Source organism: Doryrhamphus excisus, linkage group LG20, assembly GCF_037039965.1.
Source record: "Doryrhamphus excisus strain RoL-2023G ecotype Guam linkage group LG20, RoL_Dexc_Guam_v1.1, whole genome shotgun sequence".
In the NCBI taxonomy this organism is placed as follows: domain Eukaryota; kingdom Metazoa; phylum Chordata; class Actinopteri; order Syngnathiformes; family Syngnathidae; genus Doryrhamphus; species Doryrhamphus excisus.
The window spans coordinates 4,699,790-4,726,619 of record NC_136376.1 but is presented as its reverse complement, the minus strand read 5'-3'; the positions used below and the strand labels follow the sequence as shown (position 1 = coordinate 4,726,619).

At 41.0% G+C, this 26,830-nt stretch overlaps 2 protein-coding genes across 3 annotated transcripts in view; one reads left to right on the top strand and one right to left on the bottom strand.

The window, feature by feature from the left end:
* On the top strand, nucleotides 1-6,770 carry rtkn2 (rhotekin 2). Its single transcript, XM_078787344.1, is given in 12 exon segments — nucleotides 1-239; nucleotides 968-1,188; nucleotides 1,337-1,383; nucleotides 1,474-1,527; nucleotides 1,609-1,726; nucleotides 2,056-2,256; nucleotides 2,656-2,750; nucleotides 3,602-3,708; nucleotides 3,784-3,915; nucleotides 4,341-4,509; nucleotides 4,756-4,863; nucleotides 5,667-6,770. Coding segments are annotated over 12 exon segments (2,007 nt in total). The 5' UTR covers nucleotides 1-104; the 3' UTR covers nucleotides 6,287-6,770.
* A 2,894-nt stretch (nucleotides 6,771-9,664) lies between these two features.
* Nucleotides 9,665-26,830, bottom strand: part of arid5b (AT-rich interaction domain 5B) — a 113,220-nt gene continuing 96,054 nt past the window's right edge. For both annotated transcript variants that reach the window (XM_058058363.2, XM_058058362.2), the window contains 2 exons: nucleotides 15,010-15,223; nucleotides 9,665-12,925 (listed from right to left, as the gene is read on the bottom strand). In XM_058058363.2, coding sequence (XP_057914346.2) covers nucleotides 11,039-12,925; nucleotides 15,010-15,223 — 2,101 coding nt within the window. In that variant the 3' untranslated portion in view covers nucleotides 9,665-11,038. The remainder of the gene's footprint in view (nucleotides 12,926-15,009; nucleotides 15,224-26,830) is intronic.

Sequence of the window (26,830 nt, the reverse complement as noted above, 5' to 3'; positions counted from 1 at the left end):
TCCTCTCAATGTTACTCCGGATGTCGAGGTACAATACATCGAACGCCTCTGTCAATTCGAAGTAGTAGCAGCAGGAATGTGCTCCAGCGAATGAAAAAAACAACATGGCAGACCAGCGGGACGTTCAAAATCCTAAACAAAATGCAAACTCCAGCATGCTAATGTCGGCTGGTTCCGCAGTGGCTATGGAGATTAAACGAAAGAGAATACGCCAGAGTGCCTTATTTCAGCAAACAGAGGTAAGATGGTTGTTTAGTACACCGTATGAAATCCCTGTTTGTTGACAGCTTTGGGTGACGCCCGCCTGTTAGTTAAAAATAAAGTTCAAATAAACAACGAAAGACTTTGCTATGACAAATAACCAAAGAGTCTGTGATCAAATAACTCTCCAAAATGCCACGAATTTGGCTTGTATATGACAAATAAACCTAGTAATGGATTTCTCACTTGTTGGAGTTCAGACCTATGTGCTTTCAAAGTTGCATTACATTGAAAACAAAAATCACAAAACAACAATAAATTAAAACAGACCGTTTTGGAAAGCCAAGGAAATAGGTGCAGATTACGGAAGATCTACAAACATTTTCAGTGCGGGTTATCGCGTGTAGCTGCTCTATAGAAGTTCACAATTCAAAACAAAGGGCCAGATAGTTAGCACAATGGGCTCCCCTTTAAAGATTTTTTAAAATTATTTATTATAAGTTGTAATAGGGTTGTAGTATAAACAAATAAAACAAAATAAAGTAGTAATTTTTGGAAATTTAGGTAACGTTACAAATAGAACATTTACAAAAAATTTTTACGAAAAAAATTAAAGAACTGCAAGAATTTTGGGTAAAGTAGAGCCAAGGGTTCATGTGCCTTTTCACTATGTGATCCTCGGTGGAAAAAGTTTGGACACCCCTGATTTAAACAGCATTGCAGAAGTAAAAGAAAGCATACTCATTGTAAGCATTCCCCTTCCAAGGACACCAACATTCAAGATAAGCTGGACTTTGAGGTGCGGATGCGAGAAGGTGCTTACAAGCTGCTGATGGCCTGCAGCAAGAGAGAACAGATCCTCAGTGCCTCCAAGAACCTGCTGACATGCAACGCCAGGATCAAGGCGTACATCAGCCAGCTGGAGAAGGAGCAGCATCAGCGGCTCGATATGAGTGACAGGAAAGTAAAGATTATGCCTTAAAAACTGTGCAAAATACAGCATGTTGTGTTTACATGCGGTATGTTTACTAAAGCCGTATAGTGCTTGAATGCCAACTACTTCTTTATTTACTGTCCTGAGTTGTTTTACTGCAGTGTAGCATCTTGTAACATGAATTTTAAATTGCCTCTGCAGGGATTCAGGTGAGCGTGTACCTTGCAGAGGAACTATCGCGCTGTCTGGTGAGTCCAAAAATAGTTAAATGAGCTATTAATTAATTATTCATGTACATTTGTGTTATTTTGTACAACTGACTCTTCTCTTTGTTTTAGGTCTTCGTATTCCATTAATGTGGAAGGATCAGGATCACTTTAACAACAGAGGAAGTGAGTTTGTTCTGGTTCTGTATCCAGTTTAGCTTTATGCTTTGATGACAATGTGTGCATTTTTTTATTTATTTTTTTTAGGTTCGAGGCGAGTGGCCATCTTCTGTCTGATGAAACTTGGTTCTGAAGTATTTGACACCAAGATGGTAATAGTGGACAGATCCATCACTGACATCTGCTTTGACGAAGTCACCATTTTGTAAGTACTTCCAGTTTGATATGATTACATGTTTTTGTATTAAAGTTTTGTCACTGTTTAGATAAACACCAAATTAAAACTTTTTTGTAATGATACCAGCAACAGTACGTGTCAGTATTTTTTTTAATAAAGAAATGGCATATTTTTATTTCATTACATTTTTCTTGCAATAAAAGTGCTTGTTTTTAAAGAATATTCTCTATTTTTTTTTGCAATTTAAATACATTTTATTATTCTATGAAAAAATAAGAAATTATGAAATAAATTAAAAGTACTTTTTTATACTTTTTTTCCCCAATTCTTATGTCCACTATGGTCCTCTATAATAGTAAAGATGCAGTTCCTGAGTTTGAGCTGAGGGTGGAGCTGTGGAGCTGTGCCGTGGAGGATGAGCTGACTTTAGTAAACACTCCGAGAAAGCTGGCCAAAAAGCTCCGGAACTCCTTTGGGAAGACAGTTGGCAAGAAGCTCTGCCCCCTGCTGGACACTCCTGACCCTGACACTTTCCTACAATACAACCCACTGCCTGCGTATGTTGTGCTGTTTTGCTTTTATTGTGTTACTTTGTGTAGCCCGAAACCCACTTTAGTGCTCTGCTGGGAGGTAAAGATGACAATGAGCTGCCAGCGGAACAATGTGTGTATTATGATTCCGGCTCGCTCAACAAGTTTTTGCACAAAAGGCGGCAACGAGAGACTGTTAAAATATGGCTTCAACATATGTTTAGGGCGATGAAAAGAGGGGGCGATTTGCCAGAAACAAACAAGAGGAGGTGGCGTCTGTTAAGTGTCACCTTTCTGATGCCTTATTCAACACTATAATTTATTTATATATGTATAGTATATTTTCATATATCCATACATTTGGGGATGTAGTGATGCATCTACTGTATTCAGCTAAACTGTATAACGTGTTTGTTGTTGTTTCAGTGGAGCAAAGTACAACCTGCTGGCCTACTCCACCATGCGACTGCCCGAGGCTGAAGGCAGCTTTCAGTCCATCTCGCTCGTCGTCCTGCTAAATTGTAAGAGAACAAAAATGTGGGAGTTTGCATGAGATGTTTCCAATGGGTTTGTTTCAAAATTCAATAATCACATCCACAGTGCATAATATGTTGTTTTATACCAGTGTTCCAAGCTTATCTCAAATGGAAAGAGTAAAACGATCACTGATCACTGCTGTGTGAGTGACAGGAAGAAAAGCTCTGATGCATTTGAGGGAAGTTGTTTGGCACCACCTGTCGGTCTGCATGTATAAACATGTATACAATACAAGACAGACTGGCCACTAGTGTGTGTGTGTGTGTGTGACCGGAAGAAAAGCTCTGACTGGCTTGCAGAGAAGTAGTTTGGCGACACTAGTCAGCTTGCATGTAAAAATATTTGACCTTGAATACAAGGGAAAACCCTCTTTTTTTAAAGGCAAAAAAGACTGGTCACTAGTGTGCGTGTGAGTGTGTGAGTGACTGGAAGAAAAGCTCTGACTGGCTTGCAGAGAAGTAGTTTGGCGCCACATGTCGGTCTGGATGTACTAATATGTAGACCTTGAATACAAGAGAAGCCCCATTTTTTAAAGGCAAAAAAAGACTAGTCACTATTGTGTGTGAATGACCGGAAGAAAAGCTCTGACCAGCTTGCAGGGAAATAGTTTGGCGCCACTTGTCGGTTTGCATGTACAAATATATAGACCTTGAATACGAGAGAAGCCCCCTTTTTAAAGGCAAAAAAGACTGGTCACTAGTGTGTGTGAGTGACCGGAAGAAAAGCTCTGACCGGCTTGCAGAGAAGTAGTTTGGCGCCACCTGTTGGTCACATCTATACATTTGTAAACCGTGTTTCATCGCCACTTTTGCTACCTTTCCTCCACTGCTTTCAGCTGATTGGTCATCCTGGCTTCCACTGTACGGCAACCTGTGCTGCCGCTTGGCGGCCCAGCCTGCGTGCATGACACAAAGTGTCATGGCAGGCTACCTCAACCAAAAGGTAACGCCACGTCTTGTGGAACGTTTGCCCTTCTTCTATCGTCCTCAAACACTTTAGTGTTTTTTGTGTTCCCAGCAAAGCGTGGAGGGCCTCCAGCGCTGCTGCAGCCTCTACTGCGTGTTGAACGCCGCCTCCTTGTCGTGCTACTTCAGCCCGGAGGAGATTGACGCTAAAGTGCAGCCCACCCTCAGCCTGGCAGTCAACAAGGTGGGAAGACGACTGTAGTGTAGTCGGTCACCTTCACATTGGACACGCCACTTTTCATTTCATGCTCCCTTGAGCTTGTTGATTAAAAATGACAAAGCCACATTACCTCTAAAAAGCGATCAGGGAAAAAAAACCCATCTAATTAGAGATGAATAGGAAGAGTTCTAAGTTGATGACTCTGTATTGCTTCAAGGACTTGCACCTGGTTACTGTTTGCACTTACTCTCACAATAATTGTTTTCTACACACACACACACACACATAAATGCAACCCTCAACAGTCTAACAGCAACACACTCATTAATAAACAATAACAACGACCTTTCACTGTAATAACAGTATTCCAGAAATATCCAGTGTACAGGTGCGATTTACTACAGCTATAAAGCGTGTGGAATTGTAGGAATTTTGTGTGGTTTCTGCAGGACACTCGCATCCGACTGATGGAGAAGGAGTCTGCAGGCCGGAGGACCAGCAGTCTGTCCATCAGCAACCCTTCATCAGAGGGAACTCACACTGTGGTCTTCACAGCGGACACTAAAGAGGAGCTGGATGAGTGGAAGGAGGCACTCCAGCAGCATCTCTATGACCAGAGTGAGTTCATCCATTAGTATTTTTTTTTTTATATGGAGCAAGACTTCATTACTTTAAATGACTCCATAAATATACATTGGAATGACTGCTTTAGACACTGGAAGGGGGAAACAGTGTCATCTGCAGGATATGATAGGGTACTGCACCCACTGCTTGTAACGCAGGCTCATGACAGTGTGTAAAGTAACAGGATTTGATATTGTAAAGTCCACTCCCTAAGCAGGTTCCTGCTGTGTTTCCCACCAGGTCAGTGGGGGCACTGCTGCCAGCAGCTCATGAAAATCGAGGTTGTGTCGCCACGGAAACCCTCGCTTTTCCTCGACAAGCAAGCAGACTTGTTTTACAAGGAGCTGAGTGAGTACATTCATTAAAAATGAGGCAGGCAGAGGAGAAACATTCACTGGGAGCTTTAAGATTTACAGGAAGTGCTAGAATAGCGTTCTATTTTTTACACATCTTTCCTATTCAAAAGTTGATTCATGTCACATGACTCATGTTTTCTTTCATTGCAATATTGTCAATACTTAATATCATATTAATTACATTTACTCAGAAATTTAGTATGGCGATGCTATTATTTTTTTGTATTATTTCAATCATTTTGCCATAAAAATATGAGGTATATTTATCATTTCACATTCTTTTTACTTCCACATTATATGATATAATTATAGTTTGGTATTGAAATTTTATGTTATCTAAATATCTTTCTGAATGACACATGTATCAGTTCTACATATTTTAGACTGCAAAATTAGGTTTTTCCAAATTATTTTTAATAATAATTTTCCATGTTTAGTTCTGTTTTATCATCTTGTCATTATTATATTTTAATAATATTATATATTATTATATTTTTATCGTATTTCAGAAATTTCCCAACTCATAATTTTATTTTTTTTGTATCTTATTGGCAATATATTGGACTGTAAAGCAATGTAAATTTTTTTATTTATTATATTTATTAAAATTTTCCATATTATTTTTTTAAATTTTTCGAAATTTTTATTCCTATTAATATTTGCATTAAATTTGACATTTTCAATGACATTGTCATATGTTTTTACCATGAATTTGGTATATAATATAATAATATATTATATAATAATAATATCTAATAAGCACCAATGACATATCTACTGTTTTGTCTTTTTTAGGTATAAATTCTCCAGGCAAGTTTGAGGGCATCACGGACATCATCCACGATAAGATCGAGCAGACCGATGGACGCTACCTGATTGGCCAGGAGCAGCAGAGGGAGGCTCCTAATTGGTCCACTCTATTTGATGGCTGCCACCCAGTGGTGGTCCAGAAGACTAACGGCCTGTCGGAGAGTCAAAGCTCCGCCCCTTTCACCAGCCCTAAACCCGCCTCCAGCTCCACGCCCAATAGCGCCAAGAAGCGCCGTGCTCCTCCTCCTCCTGCTGCTGCTCCTGCTCCCCACTCTGAAAGACCCCCCCGCCCTCCGCCGTCCTATCAGGAGAAGGAGAACTCCATCACGTCTCGCCCTAAGTCCAAAACAGGCCGACCGTCTTTGGACGCCAAGTTCTCCGCCATCATTCAGCAGCTCCAGCGGAACAACTACGGGGGAGCGCCAGCGCTCGGCCGCAAGAACGCTCCGCTGGGCGTTCTAGAGGTGCCTGGGGAGGCTCCGCCCACTCACCTGAGCCACCAGGACTCAGGTGAGTGTAATTTTGTTGTCTGTTCTGGGAATGCAACCAGGAGCAAAGTGAGGAAGTCTTTCAGGGACAGGATGAACCTTAAAGCTGCACCGTAACTTTACTTTCACTTTCACATCATTTCAATGCATGAATGTGGAAGAACCCTTACTGGGAGGGAAGAGTTAGCTTAGCTTAGCATGACCACGACCACTGGAACCACTATGGCAAATATTTGCAATATTGCAAAACTATTGCAAATTTCTCCACTGAGGGACGAATAATGGCATATCTTCTATCTTATGTTTTACTAACAGTGCCTAACTTCTTTTTACACTTGATCATTAGATCATTAGTATGATCATTAGTAAATTCATGTTCAAAGTAAAAAAGTTAAAACATCACAAGTGAGACCTTCGTTGAAAGGATGAACTCACATGTGCAGGGATAGTCCTGGGGGGTCCAACTGGCGCCCTGGGGGGGGGCAAAAACCTGAATCTTTGACTCAATGACTCCTTAAAGAGTGACTGAAATGTATTACAGTACAATATATCATCATTCATTATGGCCATAGCTGTCCCAAGCACTGAAAACAAAACAGGTTGGGGGGGGGAGGACTTGCCGTAATAGCAGCCATCCATGCAATGCATCCATAGAAAACCAAGAGGGGGGGGGGGGGGGGGGTGCAGTCAGCTCTGGTCAGCGCTGTTTATTGTTGTGATTGTTATCTTTTACGACTGGAATGACTAACTTTAATTAGTTTTACCTTTTATGAGCAGAGACAAACTTATGTACTTCATCTTCTTTATAGACTTTAGCAGCAGAAAAATAACACTCTTTCATTCAACGCCTTTTTAATGTTTTTTTTTTTGGTTTTTTTAATGTGACTTTTAATGAGATGGGAGAATGCCACTGAATGTTCTCGTGTGTTTTATTGACTATGTTATACGACGTCATACAACAAGCTAAATGTTGAGTCAAATGTAGTGGAATAAAAGGAATCTAATGGTGATATTTCTTTTTTCCATTACTTGCTCTCATAATAGCTAAGCTTTTGCGAAAGAATGTTGATTTTTTTTTTTTTGTTGAGTTATTTTCCAAGAATAAATTTATACATTTGAGAAGATTATTTTTCTTGCAGACCAAATCGCTAACTGTTTGGTTCATATTGATTTGATGCGTCTTGTGCAGGGGTCTTGCTCCAGATGTTTTCCAGTGAGGGCCACATAGTGATTGATGAAAGGACGCAAGGGCCACTTTCATATTTTCATATTACTTTCATATTCAAGATGAAAAACTGCATATCAGCTCTATGATTGTATAGTAGGTGAAACTGTAGTATTATTAGTATCATATTTGCTCGTTTTTTATTTAAATTTTCTAAATAATTCAACTTTATTCTCAAATATTTGTTAATTTTCCTTTTGTAAAATTTTGACTGTTTTCTTATATTACCTTTTTCTACAACCTAATTTTCCAAAAATTACATATGTTGTTTATTTGTTGTTGACAAATTTTCCTCACATTATTGCGACATTCTTCTTGTACAAGCTGTGGAATAAATCAAAACAGGCCGTTTATTTTCCAAGGAAATACAGCTGGAATAGGTGCAGATTCTGGAAGATGTAGAAAGCAATAGGTCCCATTTAAACTTTAAACTACTATAGTTTAAACTTTATTCATAATATAGCAACATTAAACTTATTTAATGTTATTTTTTTGCTTTAAATTTCAACTTTGTTAAAATATTACTGCAGTCTTGCAATTTATTGCTGTTTTTTTTTTTTTTTTTTTTTTTTTTAGAATGTCCCACGGGTCAATACACCTGGTCTAGGGTAGACCACTTTTATTTTCACTCCACAACCGTGGGCCCTCTTTTACTTTGAATTGCTGATCAAGAAGGTTATGAGCGATTTTTTTATTTTTTATTTTTTTAAAGGCGTACAACGACCAAAGGGTTCGATAATTACTCATCTGGCTGTCAGAGGAAAAAGGAGGAAGAAGAAATAAATAGGAAGTAGAATGAGGAAGAGAAGAAGTGACTGTTGTGAAAGTAGGAGGAACCTGAGGCCATCTATTGACGTGTTAAAGAAGACAAGATCGGAAGCATGTGTTAGATAGTAAAATATTTTAATTAAATATACAGGAGGTCATATCATAAAAAATGTCTTTTTTTTTTTTTAAGTTGCTCGCCAGCTGGGGTGATTGGTAAACAGATGGCTACTGTATCAAAAACAAAAAAAAGAAGAGAAATAAACGCCTAAATCGTAGTGTTTGTTACAATCTAAAAGTGAAAACAAACCAGGACTAGATTGTGTATTTTTTTTTTATACTGCCTTTGTTTGCTATTTACAGATTATAACAGTTTATATGGTGAGGACCCGTCGCTGATATCTACACTTCTATTTACACACACAACATGACATTGATCCCACATTGATGTGTTGCTTTTTTTTTTTCTTTTGTGTACAGAAGGATTACACACACGTCGACTTTCGGGAATTTGGGGGCCATCCTGACTGGAATTGCAATCATAGTGGTTGGAAAAGACCAATAATGATAATAATAATAATAATAATAATACAGAGCGCAAAGTGTGGTACCTTTATTCACATTCAAGCCCTCCTGATGACAGGCAGCGTGGCCTTTTTTTTTCTTCTTCTATGTATTGTAAAAATGTGTAAGGACTGCCTGTCACAGTAAAGCTAAGTAAATATATTTATACTCTAAAAGCATAACTCTGTAGCTGTATTATATATAAACCTCACCAATCACCGCTGACAGTAATGAGTGGATGCTCCTATGTAGTGCTAACACGGCCAAAGGCACAAATATTTGCAAAGCAATAGCATCCTAAGTGACAACATTCCTAGAAAATAATCAAATCACACAGTGGATCTTTTCAGCGGATTCAAAAAAAAAAAGTTTTTTTTATGATTAAAAAAAATAATGAAATGCTGTTTTTTGTGAGCGTTCCGCAGCTCTATGCTGCTTCATTACGCGACAAAAAAAGACGAGGAGCTGCTACTGTCTGATTACGTTCATTTGGGGGGGGGGGGGTGGGTGGGGGAAAAAAAGCCACATTCACTTGCACATGAAATGGATGAGGATTGGACTGGTGTGTCCACAATGATGGACACGTTTCCACTGCACGGTACCGACTCGCCTCCACGCCTCCCCAAAAGCAGGTACTACTTCTGGTACCTTGGTGGGACGCATTTGTCGTTCAAACACTTGAGGACACACTCCTAACTAGGACTGATGTTGCCGTTTTGTACACCACCGTCTCCACTTCATTGCTGCCCCAAGTGTCCTCTTGGATAAAATCACGTGGAGGGTATTTAATGTTGTAACACTTGAGGACGCAAGGCTAAAAATGACAACGCAGTACTTTACTCCACAGTCTTTACTTCTATGCTGCAGCTGCCCATAGTCTCCGCTTGGATAAATTTATGTAGTGGATATTCAATGTTGTAATACTACTGCAATACAAAAGGCTATGATATTCTACTCCACAATCTCCACTTCTATGCCTCAGGTGCCCATAGTCTCCTGAAGGATTAAATCAGGTGGAACAAATTCATCATCATTGCTGGACCACTTGCGGATTCAAGGCTAAAAATGACGAATGAGGCAGTATTTTATACTCCAGTCTCCTTTTTTTGTGGCCCTAAGTGTCCTCTTGGATAAAATTATGTGGAGGATATTCAATGTTGTAACACTTGAGGACTCAAGGTTGAAAATGACTGATGTTTAGTCAGTAATATATTTTACTCCAGTCTCCACTTCTATGCCACAGATGCCCATAGTCTCCTCTAGGATTAAATCAGGTGGAACATATTCATCATCATTGCTGGAACACTTGAGGATTCAAGGCTAAAAATGACGAATGAGGCAGTATATTATACTCCAGTCTCGTTTTTTTTGCGGCCCTAAGTGTCCTCTTGGATAAAATTATGTGGAGGACATTCAATGTTGTAACACTTGCGGACTCAAGGTTGAAAATGACTGACGTTTAGTACTAGTACTAGTACTATATTTTACTCCACTCTCCACTTCTTTGCTGCACCTGCCCATAGTCTCCTCTCAGATGCAATCTCACATTAATCGCCAATGTTGTAGCATAATTTGATGACACAAGGTTAATAATGACTGCTGAGACAGTATTAAACTCCACAGTCTCGTCTTTGCTGCCCTCATTCTCTGCTTGGATAAAATGAGCTGGAGCGCATTGAACATTAAAAGGATGGATGTTACTGTATTGTACTTGACAGTCTCCCTTCTTTAGTGCCCTCAGTCTCCTATCAGATTTCCTTACACAAGTTAAAAATCCGTTAAAAAGCGTTCAATTCAGCTCAGTTGTGGCGATACCGAAAACTGATGGCCCCAAATCTCGGCGAGGGAAGGCGGTCAATACTGTGCAGTAGAAAAAGCGGCAAAGCGGATGCACGTAATCACATCCACGCGCGCGCACACACACACACACACACACACACAACGCCACTGAATGCCAATAACGTCACGATGCGGCGTTGTGTTCCTCGTAGTGTTTCAAGCGACAACAGTTTAGCCCTCAAGAGACGCAGTAAACAAACGGCCGCCGTCCACTTTGTCCGATCCGCGACGACCCGACTCCGGCTGAGTCAAAATGAATGGTGAGCACATCCGCGTCAGAATTGTGCAAACGAGGATAGAAGACACAAAGATACAGTAAGTGGTGATACACAACAGTGCAAAGAATATAAACAAATGGAGAAACTAAAAAAAAATGGAATTTTCAGTCTGCCTCGCCGACGAGTTTTACAATCAGTCGCCACCCGCCCTGACCCCGCTTCCATCCGCGACCACCCACCAACCAAAGAAAGTGTCCCTCACAGTCTGGTGCTGGGGTGTACCGAGGACAACTGTGGCGGGGGAAGGGTGGACAGCGGGTACAGGTGGTGTAGCAGGTCCCCGTAGAGGGCGGCACCTCCTGGGTGCCTGAAGAAGTGGTGTGGGCTGGGCCCGGAGGCCAGCAGCTGCCTGTGGAGCATCATGGAGTGAAAGGCTAAGGGGGGCACCAGTGGGGACACGGCCGACTGGCTCTTCAGGTACTGCAAGCCCGGGTGCTGCTGAAGCCCGTCCTGGGCGCCAGGCGACACAAGGCTGGGGTACATGCCGGCGTAGAGGGTTGCGGCATGAGGCGGGGGGTAGGCGGTGGCGGGGTGGCCCTCAGGGAGGTGGTTGTTGAGGTGGACCGCGTGGGCCGGCTCGGCGGGTTTCAGCTCCTCCGGGTCGCTGCGTCGGATAGCGCACGCTGGGTGGATGGGGGTCACCACGCGGACCTTCCTCTCTGGGACCTCCTCGCCCTCCGGCTCCCCGAGGGTCCTTTTACTGGGTCGGACGGGGCTAGTGAGGGACGAGTCGGACGAGGATTTAGGACTAGGAAAGGGTTGCAACGGTTCGGCGGGGCTCTGCTTGGGCGGTGAGACGGTCATGGGAGGAACTCGGCAGGCTTTGGGGTGGGAGTCCAAACCTTGGTGCACGATGGAGTAGGGGAGGCCGCAGAAGGAAGGTTTGGAAAAGGACACCCGCTGGGCGAGGGGCTTGGACATGGTGAAGTCTCTGGGTTCGTCCTCGGCCTCTCTGCTGTCCCCTCGAGTCTGCGTGTCGTCGTTGTAGCGAGATCTGTAGGCGAGGCCTTCTTGCTCCAGGCCGCTGCAAACAAAATTCCCTTCGCGTTCCCTGGAAAAGTGCTCCCGGCGCTCTCCGTTGGGGAATCCGGCCATCCGGTCCTGACTCAGGCAGCTCTCGGTTTGCCTGTAAAGACTATGCAGGTGAGGGGACGAGTAGCAGTCCCCCGTGAATCCGCGAGCCTGAGCGGCCGGGTTCTGGAGGAGACTCTCGCCACTTTTCTCCACGTCTTCGTGGTCCCGGGTCTGAGGGAGGTAGGGCTGCCACGGAGGATTGACGTGAGGCTGAAGGTGGTGGCTCCTCCCCGGTTGGCCGTGTTGAGGAGCCTTGCTGCTCTGTGCGTGCTGGATGACCGACGGCCTGAAGACGGGCGCCGCCTCCGGGACGCTGTCAGACATGTGCCCCCTCTGACCCGCCCCTTCCTCCTCTCCCTTCCTCTTCTCCGTGTCTCTCTCCGCCATTGGGAGAGTGGTAGCGAGGGGCGGCTGGAGTGAGGACACAAAGGAAAAGGAGGTGGACTCGCACACCTGGGAAAGGAGCTTCTTTTTCGCCAAAGGAGACATGACGCCTTGGCTGGCTTTGCAGTAGGAAAGACTCTCCTTCCTAATAATTCCGTAGTCCTCCTTCTCCGGGAAGGACTCTGTACTCAAGTCTAAGGACTGCCTGTCGGCCTGTTTGCACATCGGCAACACCTTTCCAACCCGCCCCCCGTGACTCTCCAAGGAGTCTTTGCCCCTGCTGGAGGGCTCAGGCAGCGCGACGTGTCCAGCGAGTTTGTTCTGGTCCCAGCAGTGAGGCAGGTAGGGGTTTTTCGCAATGAGACGACCCTCGGTCTTGGCTTGAAGGGCCTGGCTGATCTGCCTCCACTCGGGCTGGGTTCCAGCGTGGAGGGGTCGGGGGGCAAGCGGGGCCCTGCAGTCGGTCTCTTTGAGGCAAAGCGAGACCGGACGCTCCCCCGAAAGGGACTCCTCCTTCTTCAGGGTGACGTGAAGCTCCTCCTCTTCCTCCTCCTCGATGATGATGGGCTCGTCTCGTCTCGTCGGCGCCTCCTGGTTTGCAACCGCTTCCGCTTTCACCTCCGCAACCTGGAAGGCCGACAAGGAATATGATTGGAATTGTGATGGTTGGAATTTTCTTCCTTCTATAAACCTCATATAGAAAATGTTAAATTGCTTCAGTATATTATTGTGTTGGGCGGCACGGTGGTCGCGTGGTTAGCGCGCAGACCTCACAGCTAGGAGACCAGGGTTCAATTCCACCCTTGGCCATCTCTAAGTGGAGTTTGCATGTTCTCCCCGTGCATGCGTGGGTTTTCTCCGGGTACTCCGGTTTCCTCCCACATTCCAAAAACATGCTAGGTTAATTAGCGACTCCAAATTGTCCATAGGTATGAATGTGAGTGTGAATGGTTGTTTGTTTATATGTGCCCTGTGATTGGCTCTCGCCCAAAGACAGCTGGGATAGGCTCCAGCACCCCTGTGATTCTCATGAGACAAAGGGGTAGAAAATGAATGAATGAATCTTCATACTACATGTTCTTCTTCTAATATTTGGACTCTGTTCCCATAATATTTCTTTGATATTTAACATTCCCAAAGCTACTGTAATTCTAGATTTAGTTGGTTTATCATTATATTACAACTTTATGGCAACTTCTTTAATATTTCAACTTGGGTTAATTGGCGACTCCAAATTGTCCATAGGTATGAATGTGAGTGTGAATGGTTGTTTGTCTATATGTGCCCTGTGATTGGCTGGCCACCAGTCCAGGGTGTACCCTGCCTCTCGCCCGAAGACAGCTGGGATAGGCTCCAGCACCCCCGCGACCCTCGTGAGGAAAAAGCGGTAGAAAATGAATGAATGAATATTATTGTGTTGTCAGTTGAATAACCTGAATAAATAACAAACATCTGAAAACAGATGCAATTTTTTTCACTTGTCATTGGTTGAGCTTTAAAAAAAATCCTTTATTGTCAGGTGATGTGATTAAACTTGCGTTTTAAAGAAACATTTGCTGTTTAATTTGCTTTCAGGCAACCTAAGCAAACCCAGTTTGTCAGTTTTTAAAGCTAACAGATGGTCCCAAAGCAAAACGGCAAGGTTTTATTGCTCAGGCGGCGGTCGCAACGATCCCGTTTCCTCAGCAAAGCGCATCATTTTATTATTTGCTGGCAAGTCATGTGAATGGCCTCGCTTTTTTTGGAAGAAGAAATAACACTGTTTAATGTGTTTTAAGGGATCTAAACAAGCTAGTTTGTCAGTTTTTTATGTTAATAGATACAAAATGCACTCTTTTAGTGCTCGGTTGTTGATGTAAACAACCTGGGTTCTTAAGCAAAATGTATTTATTATCTCTCGTGAAGTCATATGAATTATCTGGCTTATGTAAAAACAATTGCTTTTAGGCAATATATGTCCATTTTTAATGTTAACTTTAGTCTTATGTGATTTTAAAAAGTTTCTTAAGCAAAAAGCACTGTTTACAAATTACCTTAACAACCTATTGCATGGGGTGTCCAAAGTGCAGCCCCGGGGGCCATTTGTGGCTGTTTTTTCATTGGCCTGCCCCACATGCTAAAAATATAATTTCATAAAAGTTTTGGCTTTTTTTTTTAACAAAAGCCAACAACAAAAATTTAAAAATCAGCAGAAATTTGACAAGAATAATGTCCGAATATGAAGAAAAAGTTGTAAGTGAGAATAATATTACAAAAAAAATGTAATATGAGAAACAAAACAAATAAAGTTGTAATATATGGAAAATAAGGTTGCAGAAAAAGCTATAATGCTATGAGAAAAACGTCAATATAATATAGGAATAAAGTCAATGCAACAAGAAAATTCAGGATGTGAAAGGATGTCAAAGGATGTGAAATGTTTTTTTTTTTTAATTTGAAGAGAAAAAAATAAAGTCAAAATATTACGAAAAAAATGCTATACTCCAACGAGAAAAAAAAGACACAATTTTCCAAGCCTAAACTGGTAATATTACGAACAAAACAAGTTGAAATATTAAAAACAAAAAAGTTATTTTTGAAAAGTTCGATTATGGAAAATATGACTATTATTGGAAAATGATTCTTGGACATAAAGAGCAAATATTTTAAGACTAAAGTCGTAAAGATTATGTAAGAATACAGGTGGACGTGAACGAGCCCGGAACCCTAACCTGTGACGCTGCCTGCCCCTTGGCCGCCTCCGCTCGTTCCTTCCTGGCCGCCTGCTTGGGATGGCCGGACCCTTTGACTTTTTTGGCCCCGACTCCTTTCACCTTGGCCCCCGGCGCCTTCTCCTGGCCGCCTTCCTGCTTCTTGGGTTTGGTGAGGGGAGGGAGGGGCTTGTCCTGCTCACCTTTGAGGTGCCTCTCGTAGGGTAGGAGGAGCCTGAAGAGAAGAAGTCATGCTGTGTTGTTATGCCACACAAAGCCGCTCAAACACAATGCCGACTGTGCGTTTATAGTTTATCTTGCGATTTGCGATGACAGGCATATCTCGTCCTCGGGTGTCCAAAACGTGAGGACGATTATCGCTGAATGGGAAAACTTAATTTTGCTTGGTGGAAGCAAAATTTGAGCTGCAGCTTTGCCAGAGGCACAAACAGGCCGCTTGTTTTAATACCTGGCAAGCAATAACTAATCCTATTGTAATTACACAACGTGAGGGGAAATCCAGGCGCAGATGAATGCCAGAGAATGTGTGTGTGTGTGTGTGTGTGCCTGCTGAGACACATCACACTAGCTATTATTTTAACCTTGACAGGAGAATAAATGTTCCACTTTTCCTTGCACATGATTATTTTGTAGCCATGTGTTGTACTGCTGAGGGATTGCAACAAAAAAAAAAATCTAATTGTTCACGGTGTATAAAAATGGATTTATTCTGCCAATATGATTCATCACGGAGCAGTTTTAACACGCAGCCCAGCTGACAGGATCCAATGCAGATCCTCACATGGAATTAAGTCCATGTGAAGCCACCAGGAACATTCCTGAGGAAAAAAAAAACTAACAAAAAAAAAAAAATCTGCCTCTGTTATTTGTCATCGGAAAATTCCCAGGCTTCATTTTCTGTACGTGAAGTCAAAACTAATAGCATCTGGCTAATGTAACAACAACCATGTGACAGGACACTTTTATGGCCATGAAGGAGAGCCTGGAGACAACATAACTAACTTAAAAAAAAACAAAAATACTCCTTTATGTTGTTGTTTTTCTTGGAATAGTATCTCCTCTTGGAATTACACTTACTGTATTTACAGGTACTTTCTGCCCTCTTTTGTAGTATGAATCTAAAATACTAAAAAAAAAAAAAACACATCAATCGGTCTTGCAAGAGCAAATACCAGACATGGAAGTCCCCGTGGTTTCCATTGTGACATCGACTTCCACCTCGTTCAAAATAAGTCAAATACATCAACTGTTGCCGTCAGTCACATTTTAACATAACAGTCAGAAAACAAGGTAACCACGGTCCAATAAAACTAAAATAAAGTAACATATATACTGTATATGTAACAGGATATACTGTAGTATTACTTGTACAGTATGCTAGCATGTCTGCTTGCATGTCATGTCTGACTTTTCAATGCAACACATAGGGGGCGCCAAAAGTGACATTAACCCACTTTCATTTAACTAATTAATTTTAATTAATTAATTTAATTAATTTATTATTAATTAAATTAATTAAATTTAATTAATTTAATTAATTAATTTAATTTAATTAATTAATTTTGTTATTATTTACACTTTTTTTTAGGTCTTTTGTAGTTGTACTACTTTTTAGACTTTTTTCATTTTCTATCATTTTTACACTATTATTCAAGTCATTAAAAATAAATTTAAATGATTTATTGTGTCATTTTTATTTTCAGTACTTTTATTTATTTGTATTTTTACTTTTATTTTATATTTTTAAAAATATTATTTTACTACTTTTCAAACTTTTCTTTTTTCTATTATGTTTACACCATTATTGAAGTCATTTATTATATTTCATTGTCATTTAATTCGTAATTTTTTGTTGTATTACTTACACATTTAAAGTCATTTTAATTTTCAATATAAGTCGATTATTTTTTACACAATTATTTATTAATTCATTTATTTTTTATTGAACATTTTTTTAAATATTTATTGTCATTTATTTTGTTTTAAATATTTATTGTCATTTATTTTGTAATGTTAAGTTTTATTTTTACTGTTTTATTTAAGTCATTTTTCTTTTCAGACTTTTCTTTCTTGATTTGAACACAATTATTTAAGTCATTTAACATTTTTTCTTCATATTTATTTATGCTGTCATGTATGTATTTAAATCAAGCAGTTTAATGATAAGTAATATTTTGAACATGAGTGCATTTATAGGAACTTAGGACATTTTGCCAAGGAAATGAGAGTGACGAGTTTGAAAAACGGGGATTAAATGAGTGAGTGTGTGTCATATTATTTAATATTTAATATTCCCATGTCGCTGTGGTTATTGACACACATTCCCAACTCCAAAAAAAAGCTATCCAATTGTATTTTCCGATAAGAACAATCGGAAAGGACACAAGAGGAGGAAAGAGACGGGTTTTTTGGTGTTTTTTTTTTGTTTGTTTTTTTGGCGGTAACAACAAGAGAGACAGTTGCAGTATTCTTTTTACGGAACACGGTGCTAAAAACAACAAAACAATGAATCAAGAGTTGTTTCGGCTTCTCTTCAAAAGAAAAAAAAAAGCCTGGAAGAGTTCAAGAGGCTCTGGGATGTGTGTGTGTGTGTGTGTGTGTGTGTGTGAGTGTGTTATTTTCTCAGTGAACAAAAGTGCTGGCAGGGAAAGCGGTGAAACTACATTTCTTACAGCTGGTCTGGCAGCAGGCCCCAGGCCAAGAAAGGAAATGTACTATTAAATAGAAGTTATTGAGAAAGAGGCAAAGACGCAGTGAAGGCATAATGACATGTTAATGAAGAGAAAAGTCATTCCTATGGTGGAAGAAGAAGAAGAAGAAGAAGAAATAGCAGCAGCGTTTTGAGGAATGGCGAGCAAATGATAGGCGAGCGGTTACATGATAGCTTGAGCTGCAAACAAGGGCTGCATTATTCAACTCGTGTGCGGCTGGTGATGAGGACATATGGATGCGTCCAGCAGTGTGGGAATCAAGCTGGCCGCTTTAGCCTGCATGGTCTACTTTATGGAATGTCAATATAGAGTGGTGGGAAGGGGAAGAAAGGGGTGCGAGGGGGGGGTAAAGTGTTGCAGATTATGGATGATCTCAGGAAAATGACGGCCTACTTGTATAAATACTTCCAAATGGGAAAGGCTAACATATGCTATTCTGGTCAGGAAAGCCCAAAATTGACTCTCAGGAAGTTCCCAACATTGTCAGAATGATTGTCCTCAATCAAGTGAAGAGGGATTTTTTTTTTATATTCCACTTTCGAAACAACGTCAAGATCGGCAAACTTAGCCTTCAAAAAAACGTTCTCAAACGGTCTCAACCTGGGACCCATGTTATGCCGCGACCCACTTTCATTCAAATTATTTTTCTTTTTACATTTTTGACACTTTTCTTTCAGTCACTTTTATTGGTTTTAAATGTATGTCATTTATTAAATAATCTTTTATATTATTATTTCTTTACATTTATTTTTCTTGCAGTCACTTTTATTGGTTTTAAATGTATGCAATTTATTTTAAAAATATTTTAAATATTTTTTTCAATGTATTTTTCTTGCAGTCACTTTTATGGGTTTTAAATGTATGCAATTTATTTTTAAATCCTTTTTATTATTTTTGATTTATTTTTCTTTCAGTCACTTTTATTGGTTTTAAATATATGTATTTTATTTTTGTAATCTTTGATATTATTATTTTTTACATGTATTTTTCTTGCAGTCACTTTTATTGGTTTTAAATGTATGTAAGTTATTTTTGTAATCTTTTATATTATTATTTTTTACATTGATTTTTCTTGCAGTCACTTTTATTGGTTTTAAATTTATGTAATTTTTAAAAATCTTTCATATTTTGTTTTTTTACGTTTATTTTTCTTTCGGTCACTTTCATAGGTTTTAAATGTGTACAATTTATTTTTAAAATCTTTTCTATAATTTTTTTTTATTTATTTTTCTTGGAGTCACTTTTGGGGGTTTTAAATGTATGCAATTTATTTTTAAATCCTTGTTATTATTTATTAAATTTAGTTTCTTTCAGTCACTTTTAATGGTTTTAAATGTATGTAATTTATCTTTAAAATCTTTTATATTATTATTTTTTACATTTATTTTATTGCAGTGACTTTTATTGGTTTTAAATATATGTAATTTATTTTTTAAATCCGTTTTTATAATTTATTTTCTTTCAGTCACTTTTATTGGTTTTAAATTTATGTAATTTATTTTTCAAATATTTTATATTATTTTTTTTCTTCTTGCAGTCTCTTTTATTGGTTTTAAATGTCAGCAATTTATTTTGTTTGAATCCTTTTTTAATATTTTTGTAATTTACTTTTCATACACACTCTGTGTGTATGCTAGCGGCTCCGCCTCCACCCACTGAGACATATTGCACTCTTCCGATTGTACAACATCGCCTGTATTACTATTGTTTTGTTGTATAATTTGCAATGACAAAACAATCTCATCATTTCAAAAGTTTGGAGACACCGACTCATGTTGGTGAATTGGAACGCGTCCCTAAACTTTTGTCTGTCCTGCCAAATGTCCTCCACTATGATCTGAAGTTGAAATAGTTGGCTGTAAGTGGAACACTTGATCTTGCTAATGCAGTGTAGTAGCCAGCAGGCACCATATGGGGGTGCATGCTGCATGTGAAGCAGCTGTGTCACTGAGGGGAGGGGGGTGTGTGTGGGGGGGGGGGGGGGATTTCATTAAGGCAGGACCAGCAACAATTTTATGAGGTCAATAAACACTTAACTTCCTCTCAAGCCAATTTATCAGCTGCCTCTTGTTTGAGCAGCCGCTTTTTTTTCTTTTCCCTGTGTCGATAACAAGCAACTAAATGTGGAGGGGGGGACGGGGGGGGGGGGGTTAATGTGGAGTAAATATAGAACTATCAGGCGCTCGCTAATGTGGAAAAAAAAAGAGATGCTATTATGCATGTTTGTCTTATCGTAATGCATCAGGAATCTATAGCATTTCATTTACTAAGTCCGAGTTCGTTCCTGCTGTGGACATGATGAAGCGAGCACACCCCTGCAACCCCGCCCCCATTGTTCACCCCCCCCCCCCCATGACACACACGGCGAAAAAGACAACTTGGCAAAAACAAGGTGACTTTACCAGCAATGTGCTGCTCTCGTTTGGGAGTTTTCTGTCTTACAGGAAACAAGCGGCGAATTGGCATCCAAGAAGTGGGCCGCAGTCATCGAATATATGTGTGTGTTGGGAGTGGGGGGGGGCATTCCATTCCAACAATCTCCCTCCCATCTGTGCTGAAATTAATTTGAGCCGGTGTAGTGTGTTAAGATCACAGGAGTTAAGCATTTAAAGGGGCGAGCGGACGCCGGAAAGATGACTTATTTTATTTTTACCCGCCCGCCAGGAGGAGAGTATTAAATAAAAAAAAGGCAATGACCAAGCAGAGAAACAATAACCGGCAAAAGAGAATGAGCGAGACAAGATGTCAAGGGGGTTTGGAGGGGGGTAAACAGACCCCCCCCCTCCAAACCCCCTCCCCGCCAGACCACCTCCTTCCACTGTGGATTCATGCCTCAAAGCCCCTTTTCTGCCTGCTCGCCAAACCACTCGAGGTGACCCGCATTCATGCAGTTAAAAGAGGAGGGCAGGCCAAGAATGTAGAGAAAACTTAAGTCCTTTATCAAGTCTGAAAAAATACCAGACCTAAATTGACCTCGACAGTTCCAGCCTCCCCCTCCTCTGCTCTCATTAGCTGATGCATTAAAAAAAAAAAAGAATAAAAAGCGACTAAAAAGTGTCAGACACGCAGCATATGTTCTTTCTCTGTGACAGAATGTCATTAATTTCATTTGCTACGCCAAAGCGTTTATTCATCTCGGCGGGGCCGCGGCACGTTTGCGACACAGTCGATGGGCTCGTCACGCGTCGCCAAACTTTGAGCTCTCTTTGCTGCCAGGAGAGGACACCTTGGACCCTCTGATTGAATTCCGCACGTGAAGGAAGTCAGCCAATGTTGCCTTTCGGGAGCTTGCGGAGGAAAACAAGATCTAATCATGGCCTGACTAAGCATCAAGATCTTAAAAATAGCTGACGGCGAGGCTGGATATGATTATACAAACCATTTGGTTCTTATTCAGATAGAAACACGACGGGGAAAAGAAATATTTGAGCATTAAAGCAGCAATAAGAGATCCACGCTCCCCCTGCTGTTACAAAACGTAAACACACATGGACAGACCTTCATGGGCATCTCTAACTGCACATTATTTATTATTATTTATTTCCTACATTTGAAAACCCTTTACTTATAACAGTTCAACTTTAGTAATAATGAGGAGTGCATGAGAAAATGGAAAAAAACTATTCATTGACTGCGTGCTGACCGCTCATCATACTTAATAAAATATATAATGATAATAATATATATAAATATGTACCGCACAGCGGTCTTGTGGTTAGTGCGCAGACCTCACAGCTAGGAGACCAGGGCTCAATTCCACCCTTGGGCATCTCTGTGTGGAGTTTGCATGTTCTCCCCGTGCATGCGTGGGTTTTCTCCAGGTACTCCGGTTTCCTCCCACATTCCAAAAACATGCTAGGTTAATTGGCGACTCCAAATTGTCCATAGGTATGAATGTGAGTGTGAATGGTTGTTTGTCTATATGTGCCCTGTGATTGGCTGGCCACCAGTCCAGGGTGTACCCCGCCTCTCGCCCGAAGACAGCTGGGATAGGCTCCAGGACGCCCCGCGACCCTCGTGAGGAAAAAGCGGTAGAAAATGAATGAATGAATGAATGAACGTATTATATATTTATTATAATATAATTATTATAAAAAACTATATCATAATTATATATGATTATATAATTATTATAAAAATATCATAATTATTATTATATAATAAATGTATTAATATTTATTATATATAATAAAACAAATATGGCAACTGCCGTCTTGTGGAGTTAATTATAAGATATATACTCAGGAGGTTGCCTACAGCCACAGCGAGCGACTATTAAGAGATTCGGCGGTTATGAAGAGATCCGTTTATCGGCACATTTACAATATATACAGTGGAACCTCGGTTAGCATCATTAATCCCTTCCAGAAGGTCCGATTCAAACCAAAACAAACTCTAACTGGATCAATGATTCCCATAAGACATAATGCAAATCCAATCAATCTGTCCCAGACACGCAAAACATGTTTTCATAGTTGATTCCTTGGTTAGCAACATACTGAGAGTGTAAAAGTAGTACAAAGTAAAAAGCCCAAAACCACTTCCACACAGAATGGGAGGGTAAAGGTCCCTCAAAATAGGCCATAGTCAACCATGACATTTGTTTCTATCTTTATACCGATCTAACCCAACTCAAGAGGTGTCCAGCCCGGTCCCCCAATATCAGAGACTGCTGTTAGGGGATGACTTGGCGTCACCATGGCAACAGCAGCGCCGCCACTGGCCTTCCTGTAAGCCAGTGCAGCATCCACACGGGTGAAATATGAGGTCACGTTATTACGTACTGTTGCTTTAAATGATGAGAGCTTCTTCCCATTCAATGATGGCTGATACAAACAAGAAAGAAACTTAGTGTTTCTATTTCCTCTCATACCCGCTGCTGAGGTGGTGAAAAAGCAGAATAAATTGAAAGGCGTGTTTGAGAATTAGCCCAAGTATAGCCCGGGCTACACACACACACACACACACACACACATTATGTGATGTATCTGCAGTACGGCAAGGACAAAGCAAAGAGATGCTGACAAGTGCAAGATAGCGCTGAATAACATCTGCGCCTCTCTTGCAAAACACGCACTGTACTCCATTAGAATTCCCAGCGTGAGCTCAAGGCTTCCGACAATTATGAGCAACAAATATAGCTTTGGATGCAGAGAGAAAGCGGCGAGAGAAGGAGCTTTGTGACATCGATAGCGCGAGGACTGAATAAAGGCTGAATCAATAAAACATCTAGTCGCCTGAAAATTGGAACAGTGAACCTTGAAAGAAAATCGACGGCGACGCCGCACGCTTTTATATATCCTCTCATCTGGCGTCGCCTTCCAGCTCCACAGTTTTTTTAAATAGCAAATTATTCCAAATTGCTTATCGTGTTGCCATGGATACGGCAGCATCCCCCCGCCTTAAAAGAAACAGCGCGACGACAAGAGGAAGAGAGGTAGCGTGGAATAAAAGTGATGTTTGTGTAACAAGAGATCACGCTGGGAAAAGCGGGCGAGATTAAAAATGTAGGAGCCGTTAAAAGGCGCTGACCTGTATAATGAAAGAAAGAGTGCGGCGAACGGCCGGGGTGGGGAGGGAGAGTGAAAATGGCACAGCACAGAAGAAGAAGAGAGAGAGAGAGAAAAAAAAAGGCTAGTCTATTTCAAGGTTATTGATGCCATCTTTTTCATGACCTCATTTTTAATTCGGAGCGCCGCAGCCCTGACAGCTCATCTCGGGGAAACGTTTTAAATAAATATCATTAAAGCTTCCCTCTGCTAGCAGCAGCAGCAGACCTTGGCTTGGGCATTATTGATTTTTTTTTCTTTTCTAATGAGCGCCATTGTGCATGTAAAAAAAAAACAAAACAAAGAACAGTACAATTAGCCGAGGTTATCTGCTGTTCTGTTATGCTAGCTCCATTAGGCTCGCTGATTGCTGCCTCCTTCAGGACAGCCGAAACCACAGCGGAACCTGCTTAGGTCCACTTTTTCTACCATATACTACAAAAATCATTTTTTAAACCAACCCTTGGAGATATGCTGACTTTTTTTTATATATTTACTGTATCGCAGTATGAATTTTTTCTCTTTGCAATACACTTTTTTTGCTGTTTACATTTTTTACTCATTCATTTTCTATCCTCACAAGGGTAGCAGGGGGTGCTGGAGCCTATCCCAGCTGTCTTCAGGTGAGAGGCGGGGACTGGTGGCCAGCCAATCACAGGGCACATATAGACAAACAACCATTCACACTCACATTCATACCTATGGACAATTTGGAGTCGCTAATTAACCTAGCATGTTTTTGGAATGTGGGACGAAACCGGAGTACCCGGAGAAAACCCACTGCACAAGGAGAACGAGTAGAACATGCAAACCGAGGGTGGAATTGAACTCGGGTCTCCTAGCTGTGAGGTCTGCGTGCTAACCACTCGCCCGCCATGCAGCAATTTTCCTCATAATATTATGGAGCCTATCCCAGCTGTCTTCGGGCAAGGGTACAACCTGGACTGGTGGCCAGCCAACCACAGGGCACATATAGACAAACAACCATTCACACTCACATTCATACCTATGGACAATTTGAAGTCGCCAATTAACCTAGCATGTTTTTGGAATGTGGGAGGAAACCGGAGTACCCGGAGAAAACCCACGCATGCACGGGGAGAACATGCAAACTGAGGATGGAATTGAACTCGGGTCTTCTAGCTGTGAGGTCTGCGTGCTAACCACTCGATCGCCGTGCAGCCCTGTCCCTCATAATATTATGACTTCATTTATTCATTAATTTTCTATCGCTGGAGCCTATCCCAGCTGTTTTCGGGCGAGAGGCGGGGTACACCCTGGACTGGTGGCCAGCCAATCACAGGGCACATATAGACAAACAACCATTCACACTCACATTCATACCTATGGACAATTTGGAGTCGCCAATTAACCTAGCATGTTTTTGGAATGTGGGAGGAAACCGGAGTACCCGGAGAAAACCCACACACACACGGGGAGAACATGGCTGAGGGTGGAATCGAACTTGGGTCTCCTAGCTGTGTGGCCTGCGCGCTAACCACTCGACCGCCGTGCAGCCCTATATTATTATTATTATTAATATTATTACTTGGAATCTGGCGGCTTCACTCTGTCATCAACCATCCATCTTCTTCACGCCATTCCGTTTTTTATAAATGTCATTATTCCAAAACACGATTCATAAATAAATGATGCTGTATGATGGTTGAATACAGCCTATTACTCGTCAAAACATCCCTAAAGGGGTCCATGCTAGGAAAAAACATTCGGTCTACGTGGACGTATTGTAGTATCGTAAACATCCTAACCAGCCAGTTGAAGGAGTGACGGCGTGGAAAGGATTGCGTCGTATCGTCGTCCATCTTTCATAATAACATCTGAGAGGAAAGCAGGTGATGTTGTAATATGTATAATCCAACAAAAGACCCACTATCATCCACTGTGGTATTGTGGTGTCGTTGTGACACGTTTGTGTCTCTGTTGGGACAACGGCAGGCAGATATACAAGCGGCGCTCCGGTTTGCGTATTTCCTTCTCCCGCGGAATTATATTTCTGTAGCGCATTGACTAATGATTAAAGGTGGAAACAAAGACGCCTCCGGGGAGCAAACGCACACTTCAGCGAGCTCGCAAACAGCCTCATTCATCATGCGCCCACAATGGCCGTGTTTGCTGAGCTAATACAAGCCGGCTAATTGCCCTCCGAGCGGCCCGAACCACCGCGCTCAGCTAAAATGACCCGATGGAAGTCGGACTCATCCCCGTGTTCCCGGGCCGCGCCGTGTACGCGTGCGAGCGTGGATGTTATTGCTTTGTATCGATTCAGCGTTATTTTCTGTCAGCTGCGAGGCGCTTGCAACCTCAGCGCCCCTCATCCTGTCTCCCGTGACCCCATAAACGCTCACATATATACGCCTCGCGGTACGGCATGGAAAGCCGTCTTATGGCAAGGGTTGGGGGGGGCACCCAGCTTGGTCCATACAACTAATTTCCACAAGGATCAATTTACAAGCTTTCCTGTATTTACATTATGGTATTCCTTAACACTTCATTTTTCAGTTTTGTGGTTGAATACGGCCAATTATTAGTCAAAAAGTCATATTTTGCTTTTTTTTTTTTTGCTTAAAATTCAGCATTTTATAAGCATAAAATGGCCAAATTAAATAAAATGCAAATACAAGGCATTCAAAAGACGCATTCTAACACACTGGGATGTTATATCGTGTCTACACTGGGCACAAGGATGAAGTATCAGACATGATCGCTGTAAAAATATGCCTAATACGATATAATAATAATAATAGTAATAATAATTATAATAATAATAAAAATAATAATATAACAATAAAAAATAATATAATAATAATAACAAAATTTAATAATAACAATAATAATAAGAAGAATAACAATAATAATAATATTATTATTAAATACATAATAAAACATAATAATAATAATCCCTAACACAAGCAATAGTGAGCTAAAATTTAACTTTGGACCCCGTCTGTCCGCCCCCTTAGTCTTATTTAGGTCTTATATTCTCTTATATACGTAATACGATGTTAAAGGTGACTATAGGGGTGCTATTCCATGTGTAGAGAGCTCTAATAATGTTAAAACTGTATTTAGAGGGTCATAAACAGGTTTTCTATGCGCTAACTACAAAATACTCAATTTTAACATAAGGGACCCTTATGTATATAAATGGGGGTCTACTATATTTATTCCAATGCATAGCGCCGCTGTCTGAATGCACATTTGTGCAAATGCTGGTTCCAAAATCTGTCTTTATTTGTGGAAAGTTTCAGCTCCCGTTTTTTTTTCTGAAAGGTTTACTGTACGCTTCATAAAGGGAACATAAAAAATGGTGTTACCAGTAGAAATAAGGGCAGCCAACTCTATTTTGAGCTTTGAGCATGAAATGGGGGTCGGGGCTGGATATTTAGGAGTCAAACACACTCGTATTGTGCAGGAATAGAAAGAAGTACACACTGAAAAAGTGCACTCTCACGGGTGACTATTTCTTGGAAATGCTACCCTGTATAATCTCCACAGACTCGCTCACTTCCCATACGGTGTTGGATAGAACTGTATTACTGA